The 13,325-nt window shown below is 43.1% G+C and overlaps 1 protein-coding gene across 3 annotated transcripts in view; it reads right to left on the bottom strand.

Annotated features, from left to right (window-relative positions):
- BTBD9 (BTB domain containing 9) overlaps positions 1–13,325 on the bottom strand; it is a 280,634-nt gene that overhangs the window by 50,047 nt on the left and 217,262 nt on the right. The window contains exon 12 of one of the 3 annotated variants that reach the window (XM_039529950.1): positions 7,836–8,003. The exons of the other annotated variants lie outside the window; for them this stretch is intronic. Within the exon in view, the coding sequence (XP_039385884.1) occupies positions 7,964–8,003 (40 nt within the window). The 3' untranslated portion in view covers positions 7,836–7,963. Of the gene's footprint in view, positions 1–7,835; positions 8,004–13,325 lie in introns of those variants that run through there. 3 annotated transcript variants of the gene reach the window in all.

The following is a 13,325-nucleotide window of genomic DNA, read 5'->3' as shown; positions in this document are numbered from 1 at the left end:
ATGTTGGCATAATACTTTTAAAAAGTCACAGGCATCAAAACGGCAGGCAAGAAATCTACAGGAGGGCCATGTACAAGACAGATAAACGACAGCAATGGCTTGTGATGAAAGCGCCATGGCATCTCATCATCATGATTTACAAGACTTACAAGGTAGCACAAAATCAACAATTCTGGCAGCAGCTGGCCTTGTTCAAACCCAATAGGGATAAGTAGTTGCAAAGATGAATATATATACGTGAATGAATGGCTAATGCAGAGTGTGGCTATCTTGTTCTCCAACCCCTGAATATGTCGTAGGGTCTGAGTTGTTTTACAGCTTACACAAAGACATAACATTGCTTTTCTATTACAGAATAATTCTGTTCTGTGGGAGACAGTTTTTTGCTCAGAAATGCAAAGGGGTGTTTCTTGTTATCCTCCCTGGTTTGCATCACTACAGCTTCAAGATATGTACTGGGTGCATCAGAACACAATTCAAAATTTTCTTAAATCTGGACTGGCCAAAATGGGTGTCTTTGATCAAATTTGTTTCACTGCATCAAAACCCTTTTGACAGATGTCTAATCAAACCACTTTTTCTGCCTTTGTATTCTGGCATAGGTTTGTGATAGGACCAATGATGTTAGTGAAACCTCTCTCAAATTTTTGATAATAGATCTATGAAAGATTGAACCAGTTTTTTAGTTTTGGGCCAATTCACAATAGCTTCCACTTTCAGGAGATTTGGGTAGATTTGACCCTGGTTAAGAGGTCTTTGCTGCCCCCTACCATACATTCTGACACCTTCACTATGAGGCCTGCCTCCTCGAGGTTTCTCTATATCTTTCCCCACATGTGTTTTGTGTTCCTCTCTGGTGTTGCTAAATATAGTAATATCATCTATGTAGTTTCTAGTAAAGTCCTGGAACCCACATAATATCTGATTAACTGCCTCTGGAATGTGTCCCCTGCACAGGGGCAGCTCTAGGCATTTTGCTGCACCAAGCACTGCAGGCAGGCTGCCGTTGGCGGCTTGCCTGTAGGAGGTCTGCCGAAGCCGCGGGACCAGCGGACCCTCCGCAGGCATGCCGCTGAAGGCAGCCTGCCTGCCGCCCTCGCGGCGATCGGCAGAGCGCCCCCAGTGGCTTGCCGGCCCAAGCACGCACTTGGCGTGCTGGTGCCTGGAGCCGCCCCTGCCCCTGCCCCTGCATCAGTTAATCCAAAGGATAGTATCTTAAACTCCAGAAGCCCAAAATCAGTAATGATTGCAGACATTTTCTGTGACTCAGTATCCAAAGGACCTTCCTAGGATTCCTTGGTTAAATCCACAGCAGTTAAATATTTAGCTAAGTATATCTAACGTATCATCCACACAAGCATCTGGGACTGTAACAGCATTAAGTCTTCTATAATCCACACAAAACCTTAATGTCCAATCTTTCTGTGGGACACTAGGATAACTAAGAAAGCCCAGGGGGGCTGTCTGAGACTGCTACAATTCCCATGTCTAGCATGCTTTGCATCTCCCCCTTGATCTATTCCCTCATTGTCCCTGTTGTCCTGTAAGCCCTACTGGTTATTGGGTGTGCTTCGTTGGTGTTAATGTGATGTTCTCTCATGTGAGTCAGGCTAGATTTGTTAGAAAACACCCCTTTCTGGCTTTGTAACACACCCTTGACTTCTCTCTTTTCTAGTAGGGTTATCCTTTCACTTCAATTAACACTCTCTAACGGGGTCTCCCCCCTTACTCTCAGACATTAAGTCTAAGGGCTTGTCTACACGGGTAATTTACAGCGCTACAACTTTGTGGCTCAGGGGTGTGAAAAAACACCCCTCGGAACGCAGCAAGTTTCAGTGCTGTAAAGCACCAGTGTAGACAGTGAACCAGTACTGGGAGCCAGGCTCCCAGAGCTGATAGCTATGCCCCTGCGCCACAACCACACAAGACACGTTAAAGCGCTGCCTCAGCAGCACTTTAGCATTGCCAGTACAGACCAGCCCTAAGAGAGGCAATACTCTGCAACCCTCATCTGCACAGCATATCATGTTTACTATAGCCTCTCTGTTATATTTTCAATATGTTAATATGAGCAGTTTGGGGTAAGCCCTGACGGTAGGTTTCTGTTCATGCACTTAATTTAGTCTCTTTATCACTCAAATGATCCTCCCATGAGTTCTGCTCTTTTACAGGGACTAATACCAGAAACAAATCACCTGTATCAGTGGTTCTCAACTTTTTCCAGACTACTGTACTCCTTTCAGGAGTCTGATGTCTCGTGTTCCTCAAATTTCACCTCACTTAAAAACTACTTGCTTACAAAATCAGACATAAAAATACAAAAGTGTCACAGCACACTATGGCTGAAAACTTGCTTACTTTGTAATTTTTACCTTATAATTATAAAATAAATAAACTGGAATATAAATATTGCACTTACATTTCAGTGTGATACTTGAGCCTGTTTTTCACTTCTGAGCCATGTCTGAAGCCTGAGCTCAAGGCAGTGAGGCTGAAGCTGAAGCCCCGCTGCCTGGGGCTGAAGAATGTAACTTAGCTTCGGGGGACCCCCTGTGGCATGGGAACCTGGGCAATTCCCTGCTTGCCTCCCTGTAATGCTGGCCCTGCACTTGTGACCCCCCCCCCAAACCCATCTCACGACCCTCCAGGGGGTTGCAACCCCCTGGTTGAGAAACACAAGTCTGATGAGTGATCTAGATGAGCTGATGTACCCCCTGGAAGATCTCTGCATACCAACAGGGGTATGCGTACACCTGGTTGAGAACCACTGACCTATATCAAAGGCTTTTTCACATTCCTTTTTGTCATACCATGCTTTTTGTACAGTTTGGGTTTTTTATGCCTCTTGGCAGATTATACTGTACCAGCTCCATAACAGATTTTAACTCTGCCCTGAACTTAGATGGGTTTAAGTTTGGGGCAATACCTCATTACGTGCTCAGCAGAGTCATACACAAAGAATTTTCTTGGACCCTCGTCCTGGGCTGGGAGTTTGTAACTGTATTACTTAGAGGGTACCTGTTTGGGATATATTTGGCCTTGCCTTCTCCCTCCTTCTTCCCATGAACAAAGCTGGGACCCCTTTTACAAGAGGCCTCTGCCTTCCCTTTGGGGCTTTCTTTCAATACCCATTCTGGCCTGCACATGTAAATCAGTAACCCAAGCAGTCACCTGCACTATGTCAGGAGACTTTTCCTACATGGCAGTTCTGATTTCATCTGAGCAAGCAAGAAAGCGTTCTTTGGAAAACAAATCAAAATTTCCCACCGTTCCCTTCTCCCCTTTACCTTTTACCCATTTTTTCATATAATCACATATTTTATGCATAAACTCCTCATGACTGATACTGTCATGATCCTTTAGACTTCTAAACTTCAAACTGCATGATTCTGGGGTAATTTGAAACCTTAGCAACACAGATTCCTTATATTTATCATAGCTCACAGCTTCCCCCACTCCATGCCACTAGACTTGGAAAGCTTCAACCTGAAATTTTGGGGACCAGTACAGACATTCATTTGTCCATAGGGATGCCACTGGCCTGGCATATTCTTTTGAAAGCAGTTAAATATTGTTCTATACAGTCTGAGTCTTTAAAAGGTGGGCACAGTCTGTCCCAGCTGGGTGAGTTCTCGGATGGATTACCCACAGGCTGGGGAATACCTTTCTGCTGCTCTAGTACTCAGATCTGCATTTCCTGTGCCTCCACTTGCCACTTGTATGTTCTCTCTTCTACTTTGATTGCTGCCATTTGTCCTCTCCCTTCTAGTTGGCCTTGGCTGCCTAGGTTGCCTCCATTCGTCACTGGTGAGCCTGCTCCTCTGCCTCATTGTTGGCTTTGGCTGCCTTGATCATCTCTAAGCACTGTTGGTGAGCTTCTGCTACCACTGCAGCTTTTCTTTTTTGTGCTGCAGCTCATGCAGTCATCTCTCGGATTGTCAGCTTTGCCATCTGCACCTGGTGCACACAGGCCTCTGTGGAGCTGCAATTTGGCCAGCTCTACCTGCGCGGCTGTCTCTTGCAGGGGTTTAGTGTCTGGCTCGTTTCCCAACCCCGGGTCACCTTCCTTTTCCTACTCCTGCTGCTGCTCAAAATACTGGATGAACAAGGTTCTCAAATCCTCTGCTGATCTCTCTTGCTGCAGTAAACCATATTTCAAACATTAGCTCCCAAGCTGCTTTATATCCATTGAGTCCAAGGGTATGTCTCCACTAAGAAATTAGGTCGATTTAATAGAAGTCAATTTTTTAGAAATCGATTTGGTACAGTCAATTGTGTGTGTCCCCACTTAGCGCATTAAGTCAGCAGTGTGGTCATAGAATCATAGAATATCAGAGTTGGAAGGGTCCTCAGGAGGTCATCTAGTCCAACCCCCTGCTCACAGTACCGAGGCTAGCGTCGACTTCCGGAGCGTTGCACTGTGGTAGCTATCCCACAGTTCCTGCAGTCTCTGCCACCCATTGGAATTCTGGGTTGAGCTCCCAGTGCCTGATGGGGCAAAAACATTGTTGCGGGTGGTGCTGGGTACATGTCGTCAGGCCCCCCTCCCTTCCTTCTTCCCTCCCTCCATGAAAGCAATGGCAAAAATTGTTTCTCGCCTTTCTTCCTGGGTTACCCGTGCAGACGACATACTGCGGCAAGCATGGAGCCTGCTCAGCTCACTGTCACCGGGTACTGCTGGCAGATCCGGTACTGCAGTGCTACACAACTGCATCCTCTTGCCTTGCCTTGTCTCGCGGATGGCAGACAGTGCAATACGACTGCTAACCGTTGTCATCGTCCCATGGGTGCTCCTGGCCAACCTCAGTTAGGTTGGTCGGGAGCGCCTGGGCAGACATGGGTGCTCCTGGCCGGCCTCGGTGAGGTCGGTCAGGGGTGCCTGGACAAAAATGAGAATGACTCCAGGTCATTCTCTTCTTTAAGTTTCGTCTAATGGAGATTCAGTCCTGCCTGGAATATCATGCCAGCTGGAGGCTTCTGCCTCAGTCTGCTCTCCCGGTCAGCAGCACTGCATGGTCAAACCTACCCCAGCCTAACCCTTGCTCCCATGGCTCATGAAGCCTGGACAGTAGTAAGGAGCAGTTCAACTATAGGCTGAGCAAGTGTGGAATGGTGGTAGAATGTGCCTTTAGACATTTAAAAGCTCACTAGCACAGTTTACTGACTCGGTTAGACCTCAGCGAAACCAATATTCCCATCGTTATTACTGCTTGCTGTGTGCTCCACAATATCTGTGAGAGTAAGGAGGAGACGTTTATGGTGGGGTGGGAGGTTGAGGCAAATCGCCTGGCCATACACGCAGCCAGACACCAAGGTGGTTGGAAGAGCACAGCAGGGCTCGCTGTGCATCAGAGAAGCTTTGAAAACCAGTTTCATGACTGGACTGGCTACGGTGTGAAAGTTCTGTTTGTTTCTCCTTGATGAAAACCCGCCCTCTTGGTTCACTCTACTTCCCTGTAAGCCAGCCACACTCCACTCCCCACTTTGATTTCTGCTTGTAGAGGCAATAACATCATTGTTGTTTCAAATTCATGCATTCTTTATTAATTCATCACATAAATGGGGGGATAACTGCCAAGGTAGCCCAGGAGGGGTAGAGAAGGACGGAAGCACAGGGGTGGGGTAGTTGTAGGGGCATCCCCTGGAATGGCATGCAGCTCATCATAGAAGCGGCATGTGTGGGGCTCTGACCCGGAGCGGCCGTTTGCCTCTCTGGTTCTTTGGTAGGCTTGCCTGAGCTCCTTAAGTTTCACACGGCACTGCTGCGAGTCCCTGTTATAACCTCTGTCCTTCATGCCCTTGGAGATTTTTTGAAATACACCTCTACCTCGATATAATGCTGTCCTTGGGAGCCAAAAAATCTTACCGTGTTATAGGTGAAACAGTGTTATATTGACCTTGCTTTGATCCACCAGAGTGTACAGCCCCGCCCCCCCGGACTGCTTTACCGTGTTATATCGGGTGGCATTATATCGAGGTAGCGGTGTATTCCAGCATTTAGTCTTTTGGAATGGAGTTCGGATAGCACAGATTCATCTCCCCATACAGCAATCAGATGCAGTACCTCCCGTTAGGTCCACGCTGGAGCTCTTTTGCGATTCTGGAACTCCATGGTCACCTGTGCCAATCAGCTCACCACACTGGCCAAACAGGAAATGAAATTCAAAAGTTCGCAGGCCTTTTCCTGTCTACCTGGCCAATTTATCTGAGTTGAGAGTGCTGTCCAGAGCGGTCACAATGGAGGCCTATATCGTCGAATTGCATCCACACTACCCCAAATTTGACCCAGCAGGGTCGATTTCAGTGCTAATCCCCTTGTCGGGGAGAAGTACAGAAATCGATTTTAAGAGCCCTTTAAGTCGACAAAAATGGCTTCGTTGTGTGGATGGGTGCAGGGTTAAATCGATCTAATGCTGCTAAATTTGACCTAAACTCGTAGTGTAGACCAGGGACAAGGAATCTGTCTGACTCATTTCCCTTTTTCTGTGTTGTATTTCCCTTAACCCAAAATAAACAAAAGAAAATAATAAGCCATACGTTTGTACTTCACTTCTTCATTCTTGAATCCATTAAGGTATGCTTTAGCAAGTGTTTGGAGTGTGAACCTCAGTAGGCTGATATTGGTGTGCAACTCCTATAGTGACTATGCCACTCTGACATTTTGGAGATCATCCAGACTGGGAACAGATTTTCATACAGCCTGCCCTGTAACTTTGGAGCTCCTTGGTGCCATGAGGCTACGGTTCAACAACCTGACACCAGCCTGTCTACAAGCACAAGGTCTCACTCTGGCTTCCATCAGCCTAGTTACTCCATGCAAGGTAACACCAACAGCCGTTCCAGTCTTCCTAAATCCATCCTCCCAGAGTTCCTAACTACCAGACACTTGGACCATTCCCTTCTGGTTCATCACTCCTAACAGGGCGAAACCAGTCCCCCAGTTATCAATTCACTTTGTGTCACATACACACACACACACACAATGTGCAGTCTGCACACCAGAGACCCACTTCATATAAAAAACAAACAAAAAGTTTATTTAACAGATTGTTACTAGAGTGCAGTTTTGTGTAAATACATGGCATGGGAAGTGCCTCTCCCTGTCTGGGCACTCATTGCCCTGCCTGCGATGAACTGAAGCCAAAGTTTACGGGCACGGTTCTCTAAATACATAAATACAAAAATTCATAACCAGTGTGTATACATAACTCAAAATGACCTTGAAGTTCAGAACATTACAAGCTTTCATAAAAGACCTTACTTGATATACTTCCATAGTACAATAATACAGCATTCAATCAGTTGGTTCAGCTGCTTATTTTGGGGGCCTAAATCTTCTGTTCTCTCTTTGGGATGTCTGTACTTTGATCATCACAAAGAGTATGTACCTATAAGTACTGAAGACAGATACCAAAGAGAGCAGGAGAGACAAACCCACGCATATTCAAAACATGAAAAATAAATTCCTCACTACTCAAACCAAAGCATTATTATGCTTTATGAGCCAATGTTTAATAAGAAGTTAAAAAAGAGAAGAATGAGGGAGAGGAAGAGAGAATGCGTTTGTGTATGAGCAATACGATTAGGTCAGTATAACTACGTCTCTTAGGGGTGTGAAAAATCCATACCCCAGAATGATGCAGTTAAACTGACCTAACCCTCGGTGTAGACTGTGCTAGGTGGATGGAAGAATTCTCCTGTTGACTGAGCTATCACCTCTCGGGGAGACGGAGTACCTACACAGACGGGAGAACCTTCCCATCTGTGTAGGTAGTGTCTTCACTGAAGCAATGCAGCAGTGCAGCTGCACCACTGCAGCATTTTAAGTGTAGATAAGCCCTTGGCAGGAGCTAACTGTGGAGAGAGGGAGCTAGTTTGTATTTAAGATATAATCTCTTGTAGTAAAATAAAAACAGTAACTTAAGAGTTGGCAGTTTTATCATAGTAGCTGTTGAGCGGATCTTCAAGATTCATATCCCATGAGAGGCAGACAGTCAAAGCCACTAGAGAAAGTTAAAGCTGGTTTAAGAATGTATAAAATGACTTAATTAAAACATCTCCCCCCTGAATATTTTTACTTTGTTTTTAAATGCAAAATTAAGCATTAGACATGCTGGACATATTTAAACTTTGCAATTTCTCATCAATCTTTGCAAAAAATAGATTTAAAAATTCAACATAGTAGATGAAAAAAAGCATAAACATCTGATCTATTTACCACCACGGAAAGAAAGTACAAACTTCTTCTTATCAAAGACAAGTGGAAAATTACCAATTATTCTGCAGTATTACAAACTAAACATCCCACTTATCCTGTTGCAGGACTAAAACATATTCAGTTCTTCCGGATTCATGTGGCTAAGGTTATTTTTGAAACAACAAAAGTAACAATAATGGCCTGTGGATTGAGTCAGTATTGTAAAAGCAATGTTGTCTGTTACCACAGAGCTTTTGGAGAGACCCCTGGGGTTTCACTCTTGTGGGTCCAGAGGAGGAACAAATATAATTTTCCCCAGCCAGTACAGATGCACTCACCGCATCATCTTTTTTCAGTGACACTGTCTTGGGTAAATAAATTACATTCTCCTTTCCTATGGGATATTAACTAACTAAAAGTTTGCTTTTCGTCATCAAAATGGATTCCTTTAAAAAATCTGTGAATTTCAGTTCATGCATATTCCTTGTCATGAAACACTAAAAAAACATATGCATCCAGCCCACTTTCAGCTGTGATCTTGTCAGATTTTACATGCTTGTAAGGGTAAGCCCAGGTCAGTGTTTGGTGAGAATAAAATCTAATACCTGCAGGAAATTGTATTTCTGATTCAGTCAAGGGCCCTCTTTTCTCTGAGACAATACTGAACCAATACCCCAGCATGGTGCTAGGGTTACTGTGCTGTCTTTCAGAAGAGATATAAAACCAAGGACCTGACTATTTTTAATGGCAATACTTTTCACCTCTATGCTGCCTCTTTATACTGCACCTGCAGAAAATCCACAAGATTTTTGTAGCTGAACAGCAGCAATGAAGAAAAAAACAGCATCTGAGACTGACCAGGGACTGGAAAACCTTTTCCGTACCCTCTCTGGGTCACCGTTAGGGGACATAGAGAAAAGGATGCTAGACATTAACTAGAATTGGTTAAAATAAAAGCTATCAAATGCAACTTTAAACACAGAATATTCAGAATTCTGCGTGCCACCTTAAATACTGAAATGTAATACGGGTCTATTTTCTCTTTGTGAAACCTTATTATAGAATACCCTCTCCCTTTAATATGCCAGGTACTTGAGGCTGGTACTCATTTTCTTTCCCTTTGCTTCCCTGAGAATTCTTTACAGTGTGACCACATTAGCACAAAGAACAGATATATAGTTCAGTACTCTATTGTTCAAGGATCTTATGTTCAATAATTAAACGAAGTGACCCCTTTATGCCTATCTGACTTGTTTCAACACAAACACTGCCAGTGGTGTAATGAACAGATTAATGAGAAAACTTTCTTTATTCTTGTCAAGTGAGACTTGAACGTAAGCTAAGCAATGGGGCAATTTCCCAGCTCTCTTGCTGTAATTTATGCTATTTTTTTTCATTCAACAAACAAGGCTAACAGTGAATCTTCAGAAACTTGGGCAACACATTCGGGAGTACACAATACTGGGGTGAGGATAATTCAATGCAAAAAAGACATAATTATGGTCAGAACCTACAATGTTTGACTCCAGAGGTACAGGGCAGTTCCTTCTCTTCTGCTCCATTGGACTATAAGCCATATATGAGAATACATAACACAAATGCAACACATGACTCTGAAACATGGATATCTGGGCTGTTTGTCTCCCTTTTCTCTGTAGAACAACAGAATTCATCACACCAAGTTATAGATTATAAATGCTTGGCAAATTTATGTTCAGAAATTAAATGCAAAATCCAGTTTGCAACAACTAGTAAGTATTTTTTTCTTCTAAGTACTTGAACAATCTGAAAAAGGCCAAACCATGTTTTTTGAAATATGGATAAAAATTATGGCTTTTAGCCACTGACCTTTCTGCAATTCTTGACACACGATGATTTACTATCACTATATATGGGAAAAAGGACAGAAAAGTGGAACACTGTAGATGGACAAATAACTTCATTTGGAAAAGTATACTGAAATCCCACTCAGAAAATGTAATCTACAAAAATAATTGGATTTATGAAGTCTCCTCCCAATGGATTTTTACATGGGATTCACTGATTCAGTCCTAATGGTGGCAGTACAAATGGCATCTACATAGGAAATGAAGGCTAGGAGATGAGCTCAGAATTTGGGAAGTGGAATAGCCACAGTAAGCAGTATGAGCATGTTGCAACAATAAAGAGGTCTGGAAACTTTTAAACATATACCACAACAAAGCACTGTAGTATGGAAGATAAACAAAAGTCAAGTGGGAAAAAAGGTAAATAAAGACACTGTGCCATTAGTTTTGCAATAATGAAACAGTACCTTCCATTATGAAAAATAGAGGGATAGCTCAGTGGTTTGAGCATTGGCCTGCTAAACCCAGGGTTATGAGTTCAATCTTTGAGGGGGCCACCTAAGGATCTGGGGCAAAAGTTGGTCCTGCTAGTGAAGGCAGGGGGCTGGACTTGATAACCTTTCAAGGTCCCTTCCAGTTCTAGGAGATTGGTATATCTCCTATTATTATAAAAAGATAAAACTGGACTGAAATAGTTACACAGATAATTGGTGTCAAATTTCTAGGAATTGCATATGCATAAGCCATACATTTGATCTTATCTACTAAATAATTCTGTGGATAGAATTTTCCACTGGGAAACTGAGCACTATAAAATACCTACCATAGATTAGAATCCATTTCACAATAACAATACAAGAGAGAACTTCTAAGGTCAACATTTCAGTGGGTATTAATCTTGGTGATAGTCTGTTTTGTTTTGTTTTTTTAATCATGGTACTTATTTTATCAAAAGTAGGAATCATTAACCTCAAGGAATGATTCCGTCTGGCCTTTCGTTTCTTTTGTTTTTAATATGAATTCTAGACTTCTTGTCAGTAAATTCTTCTAACAAGTACATGTCTCCATTGTTCAAAACTAACAAACTCAGGCAAACTTGTCACAAATGTCTGCCCTTTAAAAAAAAACCAAAACAAAACAGAACCTGACTGGTTTTCATTACTGTCATACTGCGTAGAGAAAAACAGGGTTTAGTTTGAAAAGGGAAAAAAATTAGCCTACATGGAGCATCTTTAAAATGACAATTACACAATCAGTGTGCATTAATTGGCTCCCATTTAAGGACAGCAAGCTTTCCCTGTGAAGATAACAACACCCGGGCTTCTGTCCTCAGCCTTTTGAGACTGAGTGAGAGAAAAGAGGAGGTTAGGAATAGCCTGTCACTGGAGGCTTTGAGCACTGAATTATTAATTCAGGCAAAATACTCATTAAAATACCATTACGCTGACCAAAGGCAACACATTCAGAGTTTAAAAGGAACTTTCACACTTGGGTAGACTATCAAATACAGTATATGCTACTTAAACAAAATTCAATTTACTTTCCTTTTGTTTCTTATTATTTTCTTTGACATTCTTACTGATCATCAAAGATGTTTGTTGAAGTTTGAGTTTGCTTCCTTTATAGTTTGTTCTACTCCTCCTGCTGGGAATCCAGCAGGCTGGTTTGGGGACCTCAAAATCATTTTCAAGGCAACAGTCTACAAAGGATTAGAATTTCAGTACAGGATTAGGCAGACAGACAAGTCAGGCTGCAAGGGAAAAGGCTCTTATCCAAGCACATCTTTAAGAACAGCAAAGGGAATACAGAATATCTTTAGCAAAGTAAATTGTTTTGGTTTAAATGTTCACCTTTTTTCCAACTCAGCTACACTGTGAGTCTCTCTCTCTAAAACTGAAATTTCATCCCTAATTCTCCCCATTTTCTTTTGCTATTGCAACATATGCCGCATTGTAAGAGACATCACTCATTTTTCTACGGTTCTACAGAGAACCGTATTAGCTGTAGAACTTGTGCTAAAGACAGTAATTGGAGAATTTCAGACAACCACAAACATAAAACGGTGATATTATATAAAACTTTCTCTAACTGTTGTTCTTCAAGGTGTGTTGCACATGTCCATTCCAATGTAGGTATATGTGCACCCTGAGCACAGCTGCCAAAATTTTTTATCCTAGTGGTATCTGTCGGCTCGGCTCCAGCACCCTCTGGTGCCGCACGCATAACGCTGGTATAAAGGGCCCTGCTGACCCACTCGTTCTCAGTTTCTTCTTACCAACTGACTCCGATAACAGGGGTTGGAGGTTGGGTTTTGGAATGGACACGTGCAACATATCTCAAAGAACAACAGTTACAGAAAGCTTAATAACCATTTTTTCCTCTTTAAGTGCTTGCACATGTCTATTCCAATGTCGGTGACTCACAAGCAGTTGTACAGGAGATGGGCTTGAAGTTCAAGGACAGACTGACTGCAAGACTGCGCAGCTGAAGTTGGCATCGTCTTTAGCCTGCTGGGTGATGGCATAGTGCATTGAGAATGTGTGCATTGACAACCATGTTGCTGCTCTGCAGATGTCCTGAATAGGGACTTGCACTAGGAAAGCGGCCAAGGGGGCCTGCGATCTTGTGAAATGAGCAGTAATGTTAGCTGGGGGCAAGATGCCTGTGAGTTTGTAACATGCATGAAATAAACCAGGATGAAATTATCTGGGAGGAGATGGGAAGACCCTTCATTATCTCTGCTAATGCTATGAACAGCTGAGTCAATCTGTGGAATGGTTTGGTAGTTTATATATAGAAAGCCAGAGCCCGTCTAACATTCAAAGAGTGTAGGCATGTTCCTCTCTGTTCACATGCGATTTAGGGTAGAATAGCTGCAGGAAGATTGCTTGACTGCAGTGGAATTGTGAAACCACCTTTGAGAGGAATGACAGGTGTGGATTCAGCTGAATCTTATCCTTGAAGAAGATCACATATGGTGGTTCCGATGGAAGGGCCTGGATCTCTGAAACCCTTCAGGCCCGAGTGATGGCTACTAAGAAAGCCACTTTGCAGGAGAGGTGTAACAACAAGCATGTTGCTAGTGGCTCAAACGGTGGACCAGTGAGTTTTGACAGGACACGGTTTAGATCCCAGGGAGGAATGAGTTTTCTAACCTGGGGGGATATCCTCTCCAGGTCTTTAAGAAAACAGATAACCATCTTGTGCGAAAAAATGGATCAGTTGTTGACCTTGGGATGGAAGGCTGAAATGACCTTGTGAACCTTGACTGAAGAGAGGGACAGACTTTGTTGTTTCAGAAG

Source organism: Mauremys reevesii, linkage group 3 (genome assembly GCF_016161935.1).
Source record: "Mauremys reevesii isolate NIE-2019 linkage group 3, ASM1616193v1, whole genome shotgun sequence".
NCBI classification, from domain to species: Eukaryota; Metazoa; Chordata; order Testudines; family Geoemydidae; genus Mauremys; species Mauremys reevesii.
Note: the sequence above shows the minus strand (reverse complement) of the source record. Positions and strands in the feature narration are given on the sequence as shown.